The 25316-nt window shown below is 41.2% G+C and overlaps 1 protein-coding gene across 5 annotated transcripts in view; it reads right to left on the bottom strand.

Moving 5' to 3' along the window:
* The window catches only part of LOC137643943 (BTB/POZ domain-containing protein 6-B-like), a 198488-nt gene that overhangs the window by 98470 nt on the left and 74702 nt on the right, over window positions 1–25316 (bottom strand). For 4 of the 5 annotated variants that reach the window (XM_068376717.1, XM_068376713.1, XM_068376715.1 and 1 more), the window contains one exon: window positions 10773–11102. In XM_068376717.1, the coding sequence (XP_068232818.1) occupies window positions 10773–11102 (330 nt within the window). Of the gene's footprint in view, window positions 1–10772; window positions 11103–20054; window positions 20173–25316 lie in introns of all 5 variants that reach the window. The other variant, XM_068376718.1, reaches the window with a different exon arrangement.

Here is a 25316-nt window from a genome sequence, read left to right as displayed (position 1 = left end):
TCTTTAAATTTGTATGACTCTTTTAAAACTTTAGGTGTGATTCTCGACAGCAAATTTACTTTTGAGAAACACATTAGGTCTGTGCCTTCTTCCACTGCACAAAAAATTGGCTTATTGAGAAAGTCTTACAAGATTTTCAGTGATCAATCTATTCTGAAGAAGTGTTTCAATTCTTTCATTCTACCTTGTTTTGAGTATTGTTCTCCTGTCTGGTCTTCAGCTGCCGATTCTCATCTTAAATTGTTGTACAGAAATTTACGGTCTATTAAATTTCTTATTCCTGATCCAAATATTAACCTTTGGCACTGTCGTTCAACTAGTCCATATACATGTTGATAAGATTTTTCATAATTCTGACCATCCTTTACATTCAGATCTTCCTGGCCAATTCCATCCTGTTCATAATACTAGGCAGGCAGTTAGTTCTAATAGCCAGGCCTTCTCCATCATGAGGCTCAACATTAAAATAGTATTCTAGGAATTTTATTCCAGCTGTGACCAAATTGTGGAATGATCTTCCTAATCGGATAGTTGAATCAGTAGAACTTCAAAAGTTCAAAGTTGCAGCAAATGTTTCTATGTTGAATAGGCTGACATAACGGATTTTGAGCGAAGCAAAAAATCTATATTTGGGTAAGGTAGCCATGTCGTCCTGATGGAAGTTCCTTCATTAGTAGCTTCCTAGGTATATTTGACTTCAGTGATATATCCCAGAGAATTTACCAAAGGTATCCAGAATTCTAACTCCTGGAGCGAATATCCCTTAAAATTTTTAAAAGAGATATCGCGTAATATCAGAGGACGTATTCTTGACACGTCTCATGGCTATCTACACCCACAATAGTGCTTTCGCTTCGAGGGGAAAGAGTGGCAAGAATAAGGAGAGTCGTTAAAGAGACAACGCTCTCGACACTCCTACTGTACTGTAAATAGTGCGCCGAATTGCCACCGCGAGGCGCCACCAAGCCATTCTTTGTAGCTTTGTAGGTGTTCCAGATACAGTACCATAAGGAGGGATTCATTATCCTTTTGTCAAAAAGAGGGTGGGTCCATCAGGACGACATGGCTACCTCACCCAAAATTAGATTTTTCGCTTCGCTCAAAATCCGTTTTTTGGGCTCAGGCCATGTCGTCGTGATGAAAGTTTACTCGAGCATTAATGTATCTGTGGATTTTCAATAGTGCCGTCCATCTCGAGATAAATCTATCCTTTTGGTCTTCTAGACCTAGAGACACTTGATGTTACCGTTATACATCAATCAGCTGATCATGAAATATGTCAGTGCTTCCTGCCCCCTACAGGGAAGAGTTTGGGCAGACTCGAGGAAAAAACCCGAGGATTGTGAGTTCAAGGAAACAATCTAGCAAACAGTTTGTATATTAGTGTCATCATATACGTAAAGCATAGTTTGCACTTGGATGGTATTGATCTGTGCAGGTTACTGGTACCTCCCGGGTCTGTTGTTAAAGAGACAGACAGGTTTATATACGTGTAGGAAACCTTAAACAGTAAAATGAACAGTCTAGTACAATCAGTTCTTACCTGTTTGCTTGGAACAATAGTAATCTTAGTTCCGATATTTTCTTAAATATTAAAGGAATCAAAGATGCTCTGACTTTATACTTAAACTGGAATGTTTGGAGCGAAAGAGATGCAAAGATTTGTTCTATTGTTTATTACAATAAATTTAGAAATCATAGATATAATCAGTTACATATTACACTGAACAATTCTGCATAGAAGCATAAACAGTAATAACAGAAAATAAAATCAGTTTCATCTGAAAAAGAAACACCAGCCACTCTATGGGAAATATAAGAATTTCACTATATATTCTGTTGTTACAGGAACACTGTGCATATAGGTATGCCTGGCACTTGTGTCAGTCTGTTATGCCTAAAGTCACCCGTGTGAATAGAACAGTCTATAGTGTCATCACTAAACACAATACTCAACATGATATGACTTGAAAGTTTATCATGTACATCCTTCACCAAAAGTCCCAAATAGTGCACTGTTCTTCGCAGTAATCAAGGGGCAGGTTTTATTACACTGCCCGCTGCCACCACATGAAATTTAATTTCTTGTAATTGCTTCGCGTAGTGCTTGAAGAAAACTCTGGATGACTTCCATCCAGTATAAGCATGAAGGCTTTCAAACGACATCGTCTGAAAGAAATTCAGAGACGAGGCAATTTTTCTCGGATCTTGACCTGCGGGTGTACAGTCTGGATCCGCTCTGCGTATAAAATAGGTGATTTTCGCCCTTATCTGTTTCAAGGATAACGTTAAACCGGAAGTCTCTCCCCTGAAAAGCTGACCTCCCTTAAAGTCTGAAGTTCTACGAAGATAGACCTTTAGGCATTCCACTGGGCAGAGGGATGCTTCTTCCTTCAGAGGGCAGATTCTCCAGGGACCCCATCTCTTAGTGGGCAGCTCGTTCTTGGCGAGAAACATCGGGTCCGGAAAGAGGTTCAATTCTCCGTTGTCTGTGAACTGAATGTGGCCATCATCCCTCGAGAGGGCCACTATTTCGCTAACTCTGGCTCCCGAGGCTAGTGCAAATAAGAATATCAACTTTTGAGTCAAGTCTCCCAGCGAGCAATCCTCATTGTTCAGGGTTGATGCTAAGTGAAGAACCTTATCCAAAGACCATGAAATGGGTTAGGAGGAGCTGCGTGCCAAAGTTTAGCGCAGGCTTTAGGAATCTTGTTGAAGATCTCATTGGAAAAGTCTACCTGGAAAGCGTAAAGTATTGGTCTGGCTAGGGCAGATTTACATGTAGTAATCGTATTGGCTGCTAAACCTTGTTCATGAAGATGGATATAGAAGGACAAACAGAAATCTGTAGAAATCTCCTTAGGTTTCTTCGCCTTGACAAAGGCCACCCACTTCTTCCAGGAAGACTCATATTGTCTTCTTGTTGACTTTGACTTGTATTCTTCTAAGAAGTTAATACTGTCCCTAGAAATCCCGAACCTTTTCTTGACCACTAAGGCGAGAAAATCATGAGATGAAGGTTCTGGGTTTTCACTGATGAAGCTGAGACAGTCAATTTCAATTGCTGCACTTGCTGAGTCAAAACTGGGTCCGGCAACGGGATCAGCTTCAGGCGTAGTTCCATTACTAGAGGGAACCAGACGCTGTTGGGCCACTTGTGGGCCACTATTGCTGCTGTCCCCCAAAAGGATCTCAGTTTGTCGAGGACTTTCAGCAAAAGGTTGGTTGGAGGGAATAGGTAGATCTTGGACCATCTGTTCCAATCTATGGACATTGCATCCATTGTTTCCGCTAGAGGATCCTCGTACAGGGCTACGTACCGGGGTAGCTTCTTCTTGTCGCTCGTTGCGAAGAGGTCTATCTGTAGTCCTGGGACTTTGCGTAAGATGAAGGAGAATGATCTTGCGTCTAGGGACCATTCTGACTCTATTGGTTTGGTCCTGGATAGAGCGTTCGCTGTCACATTGCGGAACCCTTGAAGGTGGACTGCTGACAAGTGCCATCTCTTCTTCTCCGCTAGACGGAGGATGGCTAGTAATCACATGGTATATGTGAGGCGATCTCGAGCCCTGTCGGTTTAGGCATCTCATTATGACTTCGCTGTCTAGAACCAGATGGATGTGGATTGAGCAGCGGAGTTTCAGTTTCTTCAAAAAAAGAAAAACTGCCATGGCTTCCAGAAAATTGATGTGGAAGGTTTTGAAGAGGGGAGACCAGGTTCCTTGGAATTTCCGAAGATGAGAGTAACCTCCCCACCCTTCTTTCGATGCATCCGTGTGAACAGTGACTGACGGTGGAGGTGGTTGTAAGGGAACCTTGATCCTTAGGCTCTTGGCCTCAGATCATGGCTTGAGTAGTGATCGCAGACGATTTGGTATCGGTCTTTGTAGATCTCTTCAAGCGTTTGATGCATATTTTCTCCAAACTCCTGATGCATCTTTTAATTGTGCTCTCAATACTGGATCTGTCACTGAAGCGAACTGGAGGGACCCCAACACTCTTCACTGTTGCCTTCTTGATATCCTTGCGGATTGAAGAAGTCTTTTGACAGATCCTGCTATCTCTTTCCTCTTCTTTGACGGAATGGAAAGGCAGTGTGACTGCAAGTTCCAGTGGACGCCCAGCCACTGAAACTTTTGAGCTGGAGACAGTCGAGATTTTTCCAAGTTGATCTTGAATCCTAAGTGTTCCAGGAACCGGATCACTTCCTTGGAGGCTTGCCTGCACTCTTCCTCGGATGCTGCCCACACCAGCCAGTCGTCCAGGTATTCCACCACCTGGATTCCTTTTAAGCGTAGTTGATGAATGACTGCATTCGCAAGCTTGGTGAATACCCTTGAGCTATGTTCAGACCGAAGGGCATGGCTCTAAAAACGTACTTTTTTTTTTGTAGTTTGAATCCCAGGTAGGGGGAAACTTGACGGCTGATTGGAATGTGCCAGTACGCATCCGTCATGTCTATGGAGACTGTGTATGCCCGTTTGGGCAAAAGGGTCCTGATGTGTTGAAGCGTCAGCATTTTGAACTTGTAGTTCACTACGAACTTGTTGAGTGGTGACAAGTCCAGAATGACTCTGAGCTTTTCCGAGCCCTTCTTTGGAACACAAAATAGCCTTCCTTGGAATCTGACAGACTTCGCCTTCCTTATAACTCTTTTGTTCAAGAGTTCCTGAACACATTCTTCCAATATGGGGGTTGAGTGTTGGGAAAATTGAGTGAAGTTTGGTAGAGTTGAGCTCCAACTCCACCCTAGTCCGTTCTTGATTAGGCTGTGGGCCCAGGGATCGAAGGTCCAATGATACCGGAAGAGGAAAAGTCTCCCTCCTACCGGTAGCATCTCACTTTGAGTGCTGGTTGAAGGATTTACCTCCTTGGCCACGTCCACCTTTGTTGCCCCTACCTCTGAAGGGGCGTCTGGAGGATCCTCGAAAGGAACCTCGAGACTTCGGCCTAAAGGTTGTCGACTGCCTTTCGAAAACTGGGGTGAACACAGGCGATTGGGTCGCCAGCGTTTGGGGCACCAGTTGGAAGGTGGTGGGTGGTTGTGCCACCGTCTGGGGCACCATGGCCACGGGACGCTGTTGCTGTTGTTTCGGCCAAGAGGGCACTCTTGGTCGTTTCGACTTATTCTTCGGCTGGGGACCATCATCAGCTGAAGATTTTCTTTTAGAGGACAAGCCCCATTTAGAAAGAAGGTTTCTGTTCTCTGTAGCGGCTTTGTCCACGACCTCTTTGACCACTTCGCTTGGGAAGAGGTCTTTTCCCCAGATGTTGGAAGCTATCAGCTTCCTTGGTTCGTGTCTCACCGCAGCCAAGGTGAACACAAACTCTCTGCAAGCCCTTTGGGCTTTAATAAAGTTGTACAGGTCCTTGGTGACTGTCGCCAAATGAGATTTGGCGAAGACCATGTACATGTCTGGGGTATCCGGGATGCTTGCCATTGTCTCTAATCCGGTCTGCAGAGACAAGGAAGCAACAAGACGTTCTTTTGTCTCCTGTTCTCTGCCCAGGAGAAAGTCTGACAGCTTCGGGAGGTCTTCGCCAAACTGTCGTCCGGCAATATCTCCCTCCAGCTTCCCAACTGTGAAGGTGTTGTGAACATCCTTCCAGTCTGCATCGTCTGATGGAAAGGTGAGGGAAAAAGGTCTACACTCTTCCAGTCTTCCAGTGTAGGGCATGGTTTCCCTGCCTCAACTGCCTTAAGCCCTTTGTCCATAAAGGGAAAGGCACGTTTCGGGTCAGCAATGAATTACGAGTGCTTCTTGCTGAGAGCCGGCACCTTGGAGCTAGTAAAGGCCCTCTCCTTGAAGGTGGTTGTATATATGGCCTGGGCCTTAGAGAAATCAAGGACGATAGTTTCCTTCGGCTCTGTCTCCTCTTTGGATGCAGGTTCCATCTTTAGACGGACATAGCAATCCAGGTAGGCCCCTTTGCTGGGCCAGAACTCAATTTCCTCTACTGAGACAGTGCCCAGTTTCTCTGAGAGGAAGATCTTCCCCCCTGACATAGGCATATGCTCTGCGTACCTCCAGGGGTTGACGTCAGAGAAGGCCGGGAGATCCTTGACGTTTAGCTTCTTCGGGGCTAAACGTGTTGCAACCAGCTGATGCATTTCCGTCCGAAGAAAAGCCTCTTTCTTGGACGATTTCTTCTGAATGTCCTGCACCATGGACACAGCGAGTGCAACATTCTCGTGATGGAATCTAACTAGGGTGCAGCGGAAGAAGTCGAAGGCACCAGCTCAGTCACCGTGGCTGATGATACCGAAATCGTTTCGGCTTTCTCGACTTCGGCCTCAGGTGGAACGTCATCCGCCTGATCCAGTTCCTCTACTAGGAGATTGTTCTCAGTCTCCTCCGAGACAACTGACATGTTGTCCTCTAATTGGATGCTCTCCAAGGCATCCGAAACTTCAGATTCTACCGGAATCTGAACCAGGGGAATCTCAGGTTGAGCCTGGGGAATAACCACATCCGAAGATGCCCTAGGGAAAAGACAACCCCTCATCTTTTCATTAGGAAGGTATGGGCCAGAGGTGTTCTTCTGGAAACCCCTGACCGATTTTCGCAGCGTCTCCCTTGCTGCGTCCCTTGACTCAGTAGACTTTTGGTCGTCGAAAGCCTCTTTAACCAGTTTTTCACAAACGGTACATACCTGTGGGTCCCAGTACTTGAGAGCCCCCTTGGTGACTGCGCAGCGAGCGTGGGCCCTGCACATGCCATGGCCATAGAAGTTCTTACTACGGACCCTGCAAAAGTTGTTCCCACACTCAGGATGCTCCTCCTGTAAAGAAAGAAAAGCATATAAGTATTCGGTGAAATTTTCAGATTTCAGCATACATATTATTAATAATATTAGCTTGGATAGGGTAAGCTAGACATAGGAAAGACACCTACATGTGTTTCCTGTCCAGCCAATTGCTATGACCTCCTCCGATATTGAATGCTAAATTCGTCAAGAATTTTTAGGGGAAGATGATATCCTTTGATATAGAGTGTCTTCTTAACACAATCTTCCAGGTTCAATATTGGGGATTAAAGACAATAATGGTTAATAACCATTAATGATAGAGAGAATCACTCTCTTATATGTGATAGTCTCACAATAGGCTGCCCATGAAGCACCTTGTAGGTTGGAAAAAACTTTTGGGCTACAGCACTGACTGTCGGCAGCATTCCGCCAGTCCTGCCAGACCTGCCGGAACATGCCGGGCCTGCCGGCACATGTCGGGCCTGCCGGGACATGTCGGGCCTGCCGGGACATGCTGGGCCTGCCGGCATCTGCCGGGCAAGTCGGCATATGCCGGTCTATTCTGGGCTATTGAAGGCAGTTACTGTCTTCAAAGTAATGGGAGGAAGGCCGCCGGTAACGGCTCTGCCGGCCGGCAGCAGATCTGCCGGCTGGCAGCAGCTCCGCTGGCTGGCAGCAGCTCTGCCGGCCGGCAGCCGAGGATCCTTCCATCAAGTAGGACCTGGCGGCAAATGTCCAAGTTATGGGTGGCCGGCTGCCGGCCGGCAATTCAGTAGCCGGCAGCCGGTCCCAGTATGTCTATTGTCGTTGGGTTGTCGATCAGCGACGCCCACAGTAAGCGGCGGCAGAGCAACTGCCGGCCGCAGACAATTGACATGGCCCAGTAAAACGAAAGGCAGAGAAAAAGAGAGGATGGAGGAAGACAAGAGCTCAGCCTTGCCAGCCTACATCCAGAATGAGGGTTCAAGTGGAAGGGGGAACTATATTCCGGCTTCCACCCAACCATATCCCATCCATATGGGCTATGGAAGGCAGTCCAAGGGAGGACTGAAGAACACTCTAAAGAATATGAGGGTACCTGCCGGCAGCCGGCTCGGCCGGCGGCAGACAGGGAACCTCAGGCCAGTTCAACAAATAACCCTTAGGGTCAAATGTAGAATGACGGCCAGGAGGGTGTTGGCTCATCCAACACGAAAGAGACAGAGGGGAGGGGGTAGATGTCCTACAAGTAAGGTAATGCCCGAAGGCACCACCCAACTTAAGGGATTCTGATCTCATGGAGTAACCTCAGGTAGGAGAAATCATTTCCCCAGGTTGGGTTAGTCAAGTGAGAGAGCGGCACACAGGACACAATCTCACAAGAAAACAGAATCTCGTACCAGAGACCTTAGGCAGTGAAGAAGTCATTTCTTTGGTCTAAGATCTACCAGCACAGGATTGTCTGCTAGGCCAAGGAAGGAGGGATTGTCATACAAAACCCTCCACGTATGGACTAGGGAGGTCTAGCCTCCTGTAAAAGCAGCTTAACCTGACATGGGAAATCATTTCACCAAGACAGTAAGATGCCTAACACAGACTTATTACTCTGATGTCCCGTTCTAAACTCAAAACCGACTCAGTGGTTAGGAGAAGGAAAACGAAACGTCTCAGTAAAACTTTGCCAGAACTCGGTTCGCAGCAAAGTAAACTGAGAATAGCCTAGGCTAATCAGAGGGAAGGGGGATTGCTCTTAAATCTCCTAGGAGATTAGTATCGACTTAAAAGGTATAGGAGGTGTCAGTCTCCCCTTAAAAGACAATACAAGAGCAATGGGGACATATAAGAAAGTATACTAAAGCCCCTAGGCTAGTAGCCTAGGAGCATTGAGAATCGTTCACCGAAACTCTCTTGTATACTATCTTGGAAGAGGAAAACATAAGGCTGTAATTTCATAAATGTGTAAAATATTGCCTGAGCTTCAATAAAACTTTACCAGGAAGGTTATATCATGCATGAAGTGTGTAGGTGCCTAGGCTAGGAAGCCTAGCACTCGTGAGGCTCGATATAAATAGCCAAATCCACGACAACAATGACATAATATAAGAATCCCTAGCTAAAATTCTAAATAGCTAACGTTATTAAAGCAAATAATGCCGGGAAGGGTCGTTCTGGCTAACTAAATGTACAGAAAGAACGACCGCGTCCATGACGCCATCCGGCTGGCAGCAGCTCTTCTTACGTTAATTACGATCTCATACGAAAAGCAAAACTGGCAAGAGCTTACATTTACACAATTCAAAGATATTACTTAACTTTCCAGAAGCTGATGAGGCTGGTGAAGACATCATAGCGACAAATAACTCCAAAATAGCGAGAGATAACTCGGGATAACACCGGTCAACGAAGCTACAAGAGAAAGAATGGCTTGGTGGCGATTCGGCACACTATTTACAGTACAGTAGGAGTATCGAGAGCGTTGTCTCTTTAACGACTCTCCTTATTCTTGCCACTCTTTCCCCTCGAAGAGAAAGCGCTATTGTGGGTCTAGATAGCCATGAGACGTGTCAAGAATACGTCCTCTGATATTACGCGATCTCCCTTTTAAAAATTTTAAGGGATATTCGGTCCAGGAGTTAGAATTCTGGATACCTTTGGTAAATTCTCTGGGATATATCACTGAAGTCAAATATACCTAGGAAGCTACTAATGAAGGAACTTCCATCACGACGACATGGCCTGAGCCCAAAAATGTCTTTTTATAGGTTATATACGACATATCTGTTTTGACGTTGTTACTTGTTTTAGAATGATTTATTGTTAATTTGTTCTCATCATTTATTTATCTCCTTATTTCCTTTCCTCACTGGGCTATTTTTCCCTATTGGAGCCCTTGGGCTTATAGCATCTAGCTTTTCCAACTAGGGTGATCCTGCTCTCCTATTGGTCAGCATTTATCTCATCAGGCAATCTACACATCGGCATTCCTCGACCATTTCGTTTTAGCAGCGCTATTGTTCACATTGAATTCATGTTGGTGATTTCGCTTTCGTGCTTCTAGTTACTGTACTGTATTGTGTTACGTTATCCAAGACATTTGTTATTAGCCATGCATCCCATGAATGAAGCTGACGTGCAAGGAAAGAAGAAGAGGATACTTTCAATGGATGCAAAGCTTGAGATAATTAAGAAGTATGAGACTAGCATGCGATTACGTATGATCGCTAAGGATTAGGTTACTGAATTTTTTTTTCATTATTGGATTACTGTACTGTATGTTCTAATTATACACTTCATTTACAGGTATTAACGGTTAGTTTATGTACTGAATTATCCATATGGTTGTATTTCATTGTGTTTAATACAGTTTAGCCTTATTATAAAATTTAATGTGGTATTTTTGTAGGGCTTGGAACGAATTATCCAATTCACATGTAAAATGTGACTCATCATACGAGAAAATCCCGACACGAGAGCCACTCCAGAATTAATTAATTTTGTATCTTGAGGCATTACTGTACATTGAATCACATTAATATGGGCCTGCGAACTAACTCAACAGCATCACAACATTATCTTTAGAAAAAATATGCCTAAAATTTCAATATCTAATACCAATTTGAGAGGTAATACTGGTCAAGATAGTGAGGAAGGTAGTGAAAAAGGTAATTTGAAAAGTACTAAGTACAAACAAAAGTAAAACAGTGAGAGCTCGAAGCAAGGGAAAGGATTTTCCTTATAGGGGACATCTCACTTATCTTTGAATTACTAATAACTATGCTTTAGTCTTCCACTTAAAATTTTGTTTCCTTGAATAAAATTAAGCAGTGTAAAATCTATATAAATGTAATGGAAAAGACTTGAAAGTTAATAAACATTGAAAAATTAAGCTCCTAATCTATACAAAATGCATATCCAAAAAACTAGTTTCAGTTAGTAATTCACTTACCAGGAAGTTTGATTTAAAAAAAAAAAAAAAAAAAAAACCCTATATCTTTAGTTTTGAGACAAAGTGTAAATCTTCATAGAACACAGCCTGTCATTACCTGGTTGGCCAACAACAAAATGGACATCAGCCATAAGTTCATTGTTGAGCATAACCGCATTCCTTTCTCTTAAACTTGTTGCATGAAAATTAGGATCTGATGATGTGGATGCAATTGTAGCCCCAAGGGGCAAAGGGGAGAGAGGAGGGGGGGAAGTTAATCCAGTATGTCTATGCTGTGGAGAAGTAGGTGCACTTGAAGGCTGCAAAACAGGCCCCCCTCGACTATTACCGCTTCGAGTAGTGGTGCTGTCACATTGATCATCGATGCTACGGATTGTCGGCATCAGAGGCCCCAAGAGAAGGGCACTTTCATTTTCCATAAGAGGACCTGAAAGAAACATTTTATTTCTTCAGTAGACTTTTCTTTAAAGCTTAAAAATATACTCTAAAGTATTATACAAGGAAATGATAAAACATATTTCAAAATTTACCTGCAATCAAAATGCTATATCGTTTGAAATGGAAACTTCATGGCCATGACATAAATATGGATAATTTCTCTCAATATGATACTCGCCTGGTACTACTGGGCACTAGATGGCAGGGCCCAGTATCGGTACATAATCCTAAACAGAGAGTTTATGCCCCGTTGTAAGTAAATTTATGGCTGATTTAGCAGCAACATCTGGTTTTTAATTAACAACCATATTTCGATATTTATTGATCCCTTGAGAATAGAATTTGTTAAAGATCTCCATAATTTGTATTATCAGTTAGTTCTCATGTTTGTATCCTTATTAGCCCTAATGGAATTCCAGGCAGGATAAAATCCCATTCAGGCTCGTCTTTTGGCAGGGAGAAAAAATTCACACTATAAGAGAAATTTTCTGTAACTTGGTACCCCCAAATTATAACAAATATGAACTTCAGGTTTATTGCATTATATAAGGGAATGATTGAAATCTTTCTTGATGTAAGCAGAATATCTTACCAACAATTAAAATTATTTAAAAAGCATAGAACATTTTAAAATTGAATAATGTAAGATGATTTTTCAAATATTCATAGAAGCCTTTACTGTATCTTAAATGGATATTGTGTAAAGATGACTCATCTGTCATGGTGTAGCAATAATTTTGACAAATTTGATGGTTAATAAGCAGTGATTAATTAATAAACACTGAGCAATGAAGTTATGTGCTAAGCTCCTTATGTTAACATTCCATAATATAACTAAAGAATGAAGATAAAAAGAAGCTGAAAATTACATTAGAAAGAGGACTTTCTCTTTCTTATAGTAATTAACACAATGCTTTATCTCACCACACTCAAAACATATAATGCATAAATGAAAAAAATATTGTTGAAAAATAAATTCGTATTTCTATATAATTAAATTTATGATAGTTTCACCAGCACAATGAGTCAAACTTGACTCCTACAGAGCTGACCCAAATAAATACTGGGAAATCAAATATAACATATGTTAGGTATAATTGATAAAAAATGAAATCAGATATTAAAACCTAAGATAAATAGATATTTCCATTTTATCTATTAAACCTGTGTTTCTTATAAAAAGCAAAATTGTCAAGATATGATAAAAAGTCAGATAACGTTTTCTGACCAAAACATAAATCTGTCTTTTAAAAACAATACATTCAAGAATTACATGTTTCACAGTTAAAATAGTGTCATACTTATTGCACTTGGGAACTTGTTTCATAGTGTGTAGACATCCATGGGACAATCTTGTATGACCAATTCCCCACCTTTTAAAATTTATTTGCCCTTCTTCCTACTGATGTAATTATTTCTATGGTGAAACAATTCGTTTTATTTGTTTCAATTTATCATTCACCAATTCATTATTCCAAATATTTTGCCACTTTGTTACCATATAATGCTTCAATGTGGTTACATTGTCCTTAACTGAGAGTTTAGTGTCGAGATGTGGTAAATTTATGGTTGATTTAACAGCAACATCTGCTTTTTCATTACTAACAACTCCAACATTTGCCAGAATCCAACTTACTGTATTTCAATACAGTATTTACCCTTTGAGAATAGAACTTATTTAGAAGCCTCTTAATTTGTCATACTACTGTAGTTAGTTTTTATGTTGTCCAGAATTAATTCAATAAATGTATGAAATAAGGGAGTAAAGTAATATAAAGAGATAGTTTGTTAAAAAGCTGGGCATTGGGTTGGTGCCCCTTAACCCCATCTAGCGCCATCATGAGAAAGAAACTATGTCGCCTTGAAAAGCACCATTAAACTGTTGTTTCAGCCAAAGAGTCTGACCTCATCTGTATTCCCCAAGTCCACGCCAGAGTGAGGGAGGCAGACAGGACATGCAACGACAAGATGCGATTGCATCTTCCACCACTGGTACCTAGAGACCCGGGGGGTCCTCATAGGCCCCTATCAATCAGAACTGTGATAAGATCAGTTGTCCAGAGAGGGGGAGAGGAGATGTCCACAAGCCATGGTGGTGTGCTGCTCAACCATCTTTCCTTGTAAAGTACTATTGATTGCAACTTAGATTGTTTAATGTAACTTATGTTCCCCTCCGTGCTTCCTTCCCTTCGCGTGTGTCTTGATTAACTTTGAAACTGCTCATTTGTTATCGGAAGATTGAGAGAATCTCTAGCACTCCAGTACAGTAAAATCAACTAAAAGTGTCTAGCTCAAATAAACTGATTATCTATGATTTGAAAATCCTTTAAAAAAAGTTATTTAGTCTGTGCTCATTTATGTCAAACACTTTACATAAATATAAGTTCTGTTATACTGGTAAGCGCTGTCAATTTAACCAATGTTTCCAGTTATGTTGCCTCTTTATGTTGAGACATTAATTTGGAGGTTCTCGGCATCGATTCAACAGCCGTAAGCACCCTGGCAGACACTGCGCGCCCACAAATGATAAAGACAACCCCAAAGTTTGGAAGAGGTCCCAGAGGCCCCACATAAGATAAGGAACGTGGTACAAAGATCTGTAGTTTTCATAATTAACTCATGTGTAATTTAATATTGTAAAAATGTGTAGAGTAAAAAGGTTGTGACTTTGTTTTTTCTCTAAGTATTGCTAAAATAAAATGAACATTATTTTTCGTGTATTGATTGAAGAAAGTATTGTAACTAGTCGCGTCAAAAGTTTTCAGTGTTAGAAATTTGAGCAAAGATTAATCTTACTACGAAAAAAATAATAACCCTTGTTCTTGTTGCTGTGTGGATAATTAATGAATTTTCTTTTGCATTGCATAATTTGTGTATTTTAACTGAATGACTTTTTTACTTGAAGTAATTCATTCACGTTTGCTGTTCATGACATTTGCTGCCGAACATGCTGAATGTAATTTTTTAACACGTGCAATAGTAGGTTGAAGAATTTTTTTTATAAAAGGGAGTAACAACGATAACAGTTATTCAATTCAAGGGAAGAAATATTTAAGACAATGCAACTGGGATGTAGGATATTATTTATTGCCTGTAATTCAGTGTTAAAAGGTTTGTATACATAATTCTTATGAGGTCATATTTGCGTATGTACAGTACTTAGTAAAACTATGGAGAGAAAGTGTAACTTGGATACGGTGATTTTAGGGAAATTCCTGTTGTCATATTTGTTCTTACATCACACAACCATATTACCGATTCATTAGTGTTTAGTTCTTTATGAGCTGTTTAACAAAAAAATGTTAAACAGTTGTTTTGTAAGTTTTTATGCGAGATTATCCTGATTAATGAAGATGAAATTGTTAACGTGAAGTAGAAGTAATTTCCATTTCCGATAGTTTATTACGTGATTATTGATTTGACAGGAATGTGCAATTTAAAAGTCTATACATTAATTCAACTCGATTCAAGTGTTCCATAAATGATTCGAGTCGCTAATGTGTTTTTATTGTTAAAACTGAAGAGAATAAGAAGAAGTTTTGGAAAGAAGTGAAGCGAGTAAGGAAGGTTGGCTCAAGAATTGAAGAGACAGTGAAAGATGGAAATGGAAGGTTGTTAAAAGGAAAGGATGCAAGGAAAAGGTGGGCGGTATATTTTGAGTTTACTGAATGTAGAGGATAATAGGGAGGCAGATATAATTGCTGTTGCAGGTGTTGAGGTTCCGGTGATGGGAGATGAGAATGAGAGAGAGATTACAATAGAGGAAGTGAGGAGAGCACTAGATGAAACGAGAGTAGGAAAAGCATCTGGTATGGATGGTGTGAGAGCTGAGATGTTGAAGGAAGGGGGTGTGACTGTACTTGAATGGTTGGTGAGATTGTTTAATATGTGTTTTGTGTTGTCAATGGTACCAGTAGATTGGGTTTGTGCATGTATTGTACCACTATATAAGGGTAAGGGAGATGTGCATGAGTGATGTAATTCAAGAGGTATTAGTTTGTCGAGTGTAGTTGGAAAAGTGTATGGTGGAGTAATGATTAATAGGATTAAGGCTAAAACAGAGAATGCAAACTTAGAAGTACAGGGTGGTTTTAGAAGAGGTAGGGGTTATATGAATCAGATTTTTACAGTTAGGCAGATATGTGAGAAATATTTAGCAAAAGGTAAGGAGGTGTATGTTGCGTTTATGGATCTGGAGAAAGCATATGATAGAGTTGATAGGGAAGCAATGCGGAATGTGATGAGGTTATATGGAGTTGGTGGAAGGTTATTGCAAGCAGTGAAAAGTTTCTACAAAGGTAGTAAAGCATGTGTTAGAATAGGATATGAAGTGAGTGATTGGTTTCCGGTGAGAGTGGGGCTGAGACAGGGATGTGTGATGTCGCCATGGTTGTTTAACTTGTATGTTGATGGAGTGGTGAGAGAGGTGAATGCTCGAGTGCTTGGACGAGGATTAAAACTGGTAGACGAGAATGACCATGAATAGGAGGTAAATCAGTTGTTGTTTGCGGATGATACTGTACTGGTTGCAGACACATAAGAAAAGCTTGACCGACTAGTGACAGAAATTGGAAGGGTGTGTGAGAGAAGGAAGTTGAGAGTTAATGTGGGTAAGAGTAAGGTTATGAGATGTACGAGAAGGGAAGGTGGTGCAAGGTTGAATGTCATGTTGAATGGAGAGTTACTTGAGGAGGTGGATCAGTTTAAGTACTTGGGGTCTGTTGTTGCAGCAATTGGTGGAGTGGAAGCAGATGTATGTCAGAGAGTGAATGAAGGTTGCAAAGTGTTGGGGGCAGTTAAGGGAGTAGTAAAAAATAGAGGGTTGGTCATGAATGTAAAGAGAGTTCTAAATGAGAAAGTGATTGTCCTAAACTGTGATGTATGGATCAGAGTTGTGGGGAATGAAAGTGATGGAGAGACAGAAATTGAATGTGTTTGAGATGAAGTGTCTAAGGAGTATGGCTGGTGTATCTCAAGTAGATAGGGTTAGGAACGAAGTGGTGAGGGTGAGAATGGGGGTAAGAAATCAGTTAGTAGCTAGAGTGAATATGAATGAGTTGAGGTGGTTTGGCCATGTTGAGAGAATGGAAAATGGCTGTCTGCTATAGAAGGTGATGAATGCAAGAGTTGATGGGAGAAGTACAAGAGGAAGGCCAAGGTTTGGGTGGATGGATGGAGTGAAGAAAGCTCTGGGTGATAGGAGGATAGATGTGAGAGGGGCAAGAGAGCGTGCTAGAAATAGGAATGAATGGCGAGCGATTGTGAGGCAGTTCCGGTAGGCCCTGCTGCTTCCTCCGGTGCCTTAGATTACCGCGGAGGTAGCAGCAGTAGGGGATTCAGCATTATGAAGCTTCATCTGTGGTGGATAACGGGGGAGGATGGGCTGTGGCACCCTAGCAGTACCAGCTGAACTCGGTTGAGTCCCTTGTCAGGCTGGGAGGAACGTAGAGAGTAGAGGTCACCTTTTTGTTTTGTTTCATTTGTTGATGTCGGCTACCCCTAAAAATTGGGGGAAGTGCCTTGGTATATGTATGTATGTAAAACTGGGCAATGGCACCAGATCATTCACGAAAATGTCGTCAAATGATTTGACAGGGAGCATGAATGAATTTTAAGTTTAAAGGTTACCCAATTCAAGTTTAGTTGAATTGAATGAAGAGAAAGTGAGTCTGTCTGAATCCTTGGGTTAAGCATTATGACGTAACAGACACTGAATGGGCAAGCACCATGTGTGAGTTTGATACTGGGATAAAAAGAAAAAGATCATTAAAATTTTAAAGTAACATTAAGTTTCTTTGGCTTATAAACAGGATTAAAAAAAAATTGTTTTTCAGCTCCTTGGAGAATTATATTTTTTAAAATATAGCAAAAAAGTAAGGAATTGATTATTGTTAGATGTTATCTGACATCGTAATGGAAAAGGGAAAAAAAATTAAAATAATGCCTAAATGTCCAGTTTCTTTCAGAGATGTGAGTGTCAGTTCATCCAAGTACTTAAAAGTTGATCAGAATTTGGGAAATGAACGAACTTTCAAGAACGAGTTGCCATTGAGTTTTTGTTAGTTCAGTTGTGTCGTTATTGTGCATGATAATTCAAATAAATATTCAGGCTGTGGGTAAGAACAGATATATACAACTTAGTCATACCAAAACCTAGCGACAGACAATGAAATTCAGTGAACAAAAGTGTCCCAAAAATGTTATGTACTGTATTGTTTTGATGGAATGGCAACAACCACCAGCTGATAACATTCTGAACAACATATTTTGCACAGTTTGAAAACAAGCACCTAACACTTAGTTTAGCATAGCCTTCCGGGGCGCGACATGATTGCAAAACAGATTGACTTAGCATAATCTATGCTTCACTGGGCCAAAGAGAATAAGAAAAATAGATGATAATGTAGAGAAGAGAGAAAATGACAAAATATGCAGGGAACGAATGTAAATGTTTCATGTAATAATTTCTTAAGTAGAAGTATGCACTAAACTGAGCAATAGTTTTGAGTAATAGAACATATTGTAATAAGGGAATCATGTTGTTTAGAACATAATTTGAGTTAAGGAGTAATTATGAGTTTGAAGTTATCCCTCCTTAATTATTAAATATTTGCTAAAGATGGAAAAAGAAAGGGGGTAAAAATATTATTGTGTCAGGTTACATCGTGTAAAGGAAATGAGAAAAATGATTGTTGCGTTTTTATTTTTGGTTGTGTAATCTGTTGTCAATGGAAAGATTTGAGTATTTTAGACCTTGTGATTGTTTAATGACAGTATTAAGAGATTGGTTAATTGATTTCCTGATTTTTGTAAGTTTCAGTAACTCTTGTTGTAAATAAGAGACTGTCATTAATATACTCACAACTTTGAAAACAATTGCTATGTAAAGAAATAAGATTGGACATTAGTAGTTTAATTCAAGGTAAAGTACAATATGCAAATTAGGGTTGGATCAGGTAGAAAAAAAATCGCCCTTAAATTTGGGAAGGGCTATGAATGTTCCCAGCGTGGAACAGATTACGATGTTTTGTGTGTATGAATGTGTTTGAGTAAGAAGATTTTTTTTATACATGTTGTTTTTCTGTTGTGATATTTATTGGAGCTCCAGATTTGCATGATATGTATACTTTATGAGTACTGTATGGTATTAGTATTTCAAGCTAACACACTTACATATTGTGTATGCTTGTGATTAATGAGTTGATGATTTCTTATGTCGAGATATTTCTGTTGTTGTTCAAGTTCCCATTACTTTTGTGGGAATTGAGTTATGTGAATTTTGAGATATCATAAGGCGTATGTAATGTCATTGACCTGGGATTACTTGAACCTGTAGGAAAAAAAAGTCAAGTACCAAATTTCCAGTATCGGAGGAAAATATTTACTTATTAAAAAAGTTAGGCCGAGATGTTAGATGATTTATTCTGACGAAGATTTGCTGAAATTTTAACATTGTCAGATTTGTAAGCTTTTGGGTAACATTGTTTACTGTGAGAACTTTGGTGACTAGGGCAGGATGAGAGTCAGCTGTTTTTACATATGCATGCACTGTATATGAAGAGTTTTGTTCCTAGGGTAAATGGCAGGTGTAGCAAAAAGAAAAAAAGACAAGCAGAAAGAATAAGAGAGAAAGAGCAAGAGTGCCGTTCATGAATATGGGAGAGAGAAAGAAGAGATGCTGATATGTTGGGGGGGAGAGAGAGAGAGAGAGAGAGAGAGAGATGACTTGTGCATTTGATAGGTTAGAATGGTGTGAGGTAATTCTGTGGAAAAGTAGGTAAAGAAGACTTGGTTTTCATAGCTGAATGACGTAAAATCATTATGACTTAAGGAAAAGGGGAAGAGGTCATGACATGTGTTGTACTCTGTCACCCTTACATCGATGTCAACAACAAAATTTCCTTGCCTAACCAAATTACAGAGTAAAATAGATAGGATAGTGTTTGTACCACAAACATTTTCAGGAAATGAACATCTTTTTGGAATTTGCTTGAAGAAATTTTATTTAATGAAGTTGTAGGTTTTATACCAGGACACATTAAGAAAGATATGGATGGTCTAGAAGAACTGTTTGCTGATGATTGACAAATTCGAATTAAGATACAAAGAATTTTTGTCTCAACGTTAACACAGTTGTGCAATACAGGAAAAGGATACGTTTGTAGAGAGAGAGAGAGAGAGAGAGAGAGAGAGAGAGAGAGAGAGAGAGAGAGAGAGAGAGAGAGAGAGAGAGAGAGAGAGAGAATGTACTGTCAGTTATGATAGAAAGTGAGACCAGGGTTAGAAATTATTTTCTGTTTTTTACTTTGAGTCACCCTTAGAGTTTTAGATGTCACATGAATATTGGTTCACTTGATTTGGTTTTGGCTGATTTGATGTCACTTAGCAAAAGTTAGAATGTACAGATTAGACAGGGGAGTCGTTGACATTACTATTGTAGTTATTAAGAGTTTGGGTAAGAGTAATGGTCATGGTAGGGCTGACATCAAGATTTTTTCTCAGGCCGGTCGCTGAGCAATGCGGGCAGGGGGGTCATCGCCTTAGAGATAGGTATACCTTCACCAGTTGATGACACAAGTAGTCCCATAATATGTCCTGAATGGACGAATGGAGGGAGGAAGTTGAGAGCTACCCCAGTAGAGGGGGTGGCTTGAGGGCTCCCAGGTAGGCCTAGGTATACCCAAGCCTATGCAGGGAATGGGTATTTGTAACATGTGCACATTTATTGATGTTACATTTATTCATTATTGATATTGCTTTTTATGATCTTTTCCTCGTATAGTTGTTTTGCTTATTTTGGCCATGACTATTGTGATCCTGGGAAATAGTTTGTGTGAAGAGGTATTCAGTACCTTTATCTGTGTTCTTCTGTTGATTTCGCATCATTGTAGCCATTTATGAAATATGGATAACATAATGATCGTGTAATGTATTTGTTTACCTTTGTTATATCCTAGATCTTTTTCAGACTCAGGGGCCAATGCCTAGGTCCGGTCATATCCCTAACTTGTATGGAGATTTTTCTAACACATATCTCCTCAACTGCATTCACTGGTGATCTGAGGAAAATAAGCTTGAGTTAAGTAACCTAGGATAAGAGATCTTGCTTTACTTATGATTATTTTTAGTTTCTCTCTTGATTTTCAGTATGTGTTATATGATGTCTTATGTACTCAATGATATGAGTCTTTTTTTGACACGATGATATGCTTAAGATAATGACTGATAACCAATTTTGTTCCTCCTGAGTTATGTTATTATGTACGAGTAATGATGTATTTTTCTAAGTTTTATTCACTCAAGTAGCCATGATCACCGAAAATCTTAGAAGACTTTCTCAACAAGCTAATTTTTGTGCAATTAAAGAAAACGCAGACCTAAAGTGTTACTCAAAAGTAAATTTGCAATCAGGAATCACACCTAAAATTTTAAGAGTTATATAAAGTCAAAGAAACATTATCAATACTGAGATCCTGAGAATTTTGTTAAGATTCAACTTCATGTCCCATAATTGGCACCATGCACTAATTTTAGCTAGATCTCTGTTAAGAGATTCAGCAAACCCAGATCTACACTCAAAAAATGGAACTGATGCTAAGAGAGTAGCATCATCTGTATGAGTCTTTCAGTCAAGAGACATGCCAAGCACCATTTTTGAAATATTGCAGAAATCTTGATTGAAAATTTTCTATTTTCAATCGCGATTTACTTGGTAAATATAATAGCTAGAAGCTCCATTTCCTTGATGAAGAGTAGCCAATTTCATGCACACTACAGCTAGCATAAAATATTTTCAATACGATATGTAGTTTTTTGGCAGTTCTCTTAAAACTTAACCTATGCCCTTAATTTTGCATGCATTTTCCCCTTTATTAACCATTAAATGAGTTATGAACGCTTGTCAGTTGTATTAGATACCCTAACTATGCATCAAATATGTGTGTAATGTGATTAGTACTGTTTTAATATAAATACACTGGGGTCAGTTGCTTGATGCACCCTCAAATTTTCTACATTAATAAATAATTTCAAAAGCATGACAAAAAATTATTATAATCAGTCACAATAATAAAAACAACAATATGCAGAAAAAATAAAAATGTAAACAAAAAAATATGAGAGGGGTCAGCCAACTGAAGCCCCCTCAAAAAATATCGACCAAAAAACATGGATGAGCTTGAATGTAAAAGGATATTGATGAAAAATAATGAATGTATTCATTTACAAGAGACACATATAATAAATGGGACACATAATACTTTACTTTAGGTATGAATATATGTTAATGTCAGTTAATGTAACGGTCTCACATTTTATATATCTACACCTTCCTCCCCCATCGCGCTCGTAGTTCCATTCTCGAGCGAACTCTTTCTAATGCGCCTTTGAGATCTGCGTGGGAACACTTGGGGGTTAGAGACTAAGGACCTATGTCCGTGCAAGGGGCCATTGATAAATGGGGGAGGGGTCAACACCAGGCGTTGGCACTGGACATAGAAAGCGGTGTTTACACCATCAAACTCGGCCACTGGGAAGACGCACCTCATAGTCCCGTGATCTGCCAAAACCCATGACAACTCCAACCTTTTCCCATCGATTTGATGTCGGGTCTTGGATCCTTACTGTCTGACCTATAACCAACTTTGGAAGTGGCCGGGCGTGTTGATCGTATTGTAGTTTTACTTGTTCAGCACAGGCAGCTGCACGGCAGTCACAGTCCTCAGACTTGGCCTGCCACTCCCCTGAAAAAGACTGGATGAGCAGGTACACAGGTACGGAATGGACAGCAATACAAAATCTGTGCTGGAGAACGGCCTGAGAAGTTTGGAGTATTATGCAGTTCCAAGAGGCCTCGATCATTCTTCGCAGTCAATATTGCCAGAAGGTGTTGTCTTGAGAATTAAGTGCTTAATGGCTTTTACAGAAGCTTCTGCACGGCCATTGGACTGCGGGTAATGTGGTGATGACATGATGTAGTGGACACCCCATCTCATCGTGAAATATTGGAAGTCTTTGCTGGCGAATTGAGGGCCACCATCAGTCCTGAGATGAAGGGGATCACCGACTTCCCTGAAGTAACGACAGAAGATATGTATGGTGTTGGAAGCATTAGTGTCTCCTTTACATGGTACCACAACAGGCCACCCAGAGAGTCGATCGGTTACAACGAGGAATGACTTCCCGGAGACACTGAAAAAGTCAACTGAGACAGACTCAAAAGGCCTCGTAGGGTGGTCATCATTCAATGAGGGTTCCTGCTGAAGGCTAGGCTGGAGCATTTGGCATTTTTCACAAGCTTTGACAGTACTGGTGATGTCTGAGTCGATTCCCGGCCAAAAAATGGTCTGTCTTGCACGTCGCTTTGTGGCTTCCACTCCTCGATGACTATCATGAAGACGGGCGAGAGTACGACGGCGGAGGGCAGCAGGGACGACAATTCTTGCTCCATAGAGAACCAGATCACCATCAATTGGGAGGTTTTCCCTTAATTTCCAGAAAGGGAGTAACGACTGGTGTTGGTTATAACGGATTGATGGAAATCCTGAAGTCACACAATTCACAAGACTGGTATATGATGGATCAGCTCTTGCTGCAGCTTGGAGTTCCTGAAGTGTCTTATCTGCATCTTGGGGCCTAGAATCTTCTTCGACGATGACAGCACTGACATTGACGATAGCACTGACACTGAAGATATATCTGACGGGTATTGCGACATCAGCACAAGTGATTTCATCTTCTGGAGTAGCTGACTGACTGGAGCTCGAGATGAGGCATCTGGAATGCTGAGCTGCTTTACAGCCTGCCACACTGCTGTAAATAGGTACGGTGAAATATTTTCCTTGAGACGCTGAATGCGAGGATTCTCCCCTGCATCAAGTGAATAATGATTGAGAATTGGGATGAGTGGCCGGTGATCAGTCATCAGGATAAAATGCTGAAGACCAGCTAGATATAACATACACTTAGACATAGCCCAGATGACAGCTAAGAACTCTAGCTCTAAAGTAGCGTAGCGGGACTCGGCATCTGTGAGGAAACAGGAGCCACATTGAACTATACGAAGTCTGCCATTACTATGGTCCTGTAGAAAGGCGTATCCAATTCCATATAGGCAAGAGGCATCAGTCTGGAGGATTATCGGCAATGCAGGATCAAAGGAAGCAAGGACTGGGGGGCTTACTAAGGCGGCCTTGACTCAACGAAATGCCTCGTCATGATCAGGAGTCCAAACGAATGCTCTCTTGGGGCTTATCAGAGGTCATAGGGGCTGAGCTGTGGCACCAATCTCAGGGGTAAATTCAGCCAACTGGTTCACTAAACCCATGAATGATCGAAGGTCAGTCAAAGGTCGGAGTTGGAAAGTTTCGGATTGCAGTGACTTTGCCAGGATCAGCTGCTATACCCTCTTCTGAGAGCTGATATCCACAAAAGGACACTTGAGATGCAGCAACCACAAACTTGTCTCTGTTGAGAGTAATCCTGAATTTGCGGCATCTAAGAAGCACCTCGTAGATTTGTTGAAGATGAGAGTAGTAATCTCCATCAAAAAGAAGTATGTCATCCACGACCTTTACACAGTTCTGCATTCCTTGAAGGGCCATATCACCGCGGAGACAGAAGGCATCTCCTGTAGCTGCAAAACTCATTGGGCCTCTGCAATGTTTGAAACGGCCGAATGGTGCAATGAAGGTTGTCAAGTGTTGGTCCTCTTCAGCAAGAGGCATTTGCCAATATCCACATAAGGTATCTGCTATAGTAAAATACCTTGCCTTCGAGTTAACACTACGGATGGCAGCGAACGGAGTTGGAGAAGGGTGGGTTGGTCGGGACACTTGGCTGTTGAGCAGCTTAGTGAGGTCACCAGTGATACGGACACCAGAGTCCTTAGCTACTACGACGAGTGGATGGCACCATTCTGAAGGTTCATCACTAGCAAGCTTGATAATTCCTTGGGTTACCATGGAGGTAAGTTCTTCCTTAACTTGATAGCGGAAAGCAAAGGGTATCTGGCGGGGAGTGTGGACAGTAAGGGGTACTGCACCATCCTTGAGGTGGATCCTCATTGGAGGACCGGTCATCAGCTGGAGTGGTGTTGTCTTGAGATCTTCTTTGGTGACCAGAACATCCTTGAACTCTCGTAGAAAAAAATTCTCTTCCCTCAGTAGGGGATGTGGTAGCAGAAAAGGGCAATTCCTTGCATCTTTTGACATGCTTAACTTCCAATATTGGCTTGGGAAAGTCAGGAGAAATAATTGCTAATTCCTTACAGTGGCTGTAAGACAACAATGGTGTTTGGACACCGTCATGAACCTGTATAACTGCAGAACAGGACTGCTTACCCAGCATAAGAGTGGCTTAGAAGATACCCAAAGCAGGTTACATAGCAGAACCGTCGCCAGTTAGAGTTACAGTTGTAGGAAACAGCTTCAAACTACTCCTAGGTATCTTAAGTAGGTCAAGATGCTGGGGTTCTACCACAGAGACTTCGGCGCCTGTGTCGGGTAACATCTGAATTCAGGATGTAACATCTCCATATGTTAGAAGAACATAGACAGGCTTAGGGGACTTGCCGAAAGTTTCGACTCGACGACAGCTGGACTTCTTTACGACCTTTGATTTACCTAACAATGGGGTAGCTTTTTCACTTGAAGAGCCACCCTGTGTACTGTCATTTCTCTTTGCCTTACAGTATTTATCGTAATGTCCCACAAGGTTACAAATTCGGCACTGTGCTGCGTTGGCTGGGCACTTTGGAGTCCTGTCCCAATGACCTCGTCGACCGCAGTTCTTGCAGTTGCTTTCTAGGGCTGGGCAAACTTTGGAAGAATTGAGGTTACGTGCACAACGCTGGCAGGGACTGGCTGGTTTGGGTGGTGGGGTTGAAGAATGATTTTTCCCACCTTTCTTTTTCTTGTATGTTGAAAAGACACGTATCTGGAAGGTTGGTGCTCGAATGGCAGAAGTAGCCTTCCTTGCCTCCTCATATGAGCAACAAGTGTTAACCACCTCCTGTAGTGAAGCTGTTGCATCAAGAGAGATGAGTTTCTGGACGAGTTCCCCATCCCTGATACCCATAAGAATTATCATCTTCATTTGAGTTTCCTCACACACTGATGAATTCCCCTGACAAACGTCCACCTCTTCAGCCATGTGCTTAAGTCGCCTGTAAAAATCTGAAAAAGATTTTCCCTCAAACTGCTTA

The sequence above is a fragment of the Palaemon carinicauda genome, chromosome 7, assembly GCF_036898095.1.
Source record: "Palaemon carinicauda isolate YSFRI2023 chromosome 7, ASM3689809v2, whole genome shotgun sequence".
NCBI classification, from domain to species: domain Eukaryota; kingdom Metazoa; phylum Arthropoda; class Malacostraca; order Decapoda; family Palaemonidae; genus Palaemon; species Palaemon carinicauda.
The sequence above is the reverse complement of the archived record's forward strand: the minus strand, read 5'-3'. Positions and strand labels throughout refer to the sequence as shown.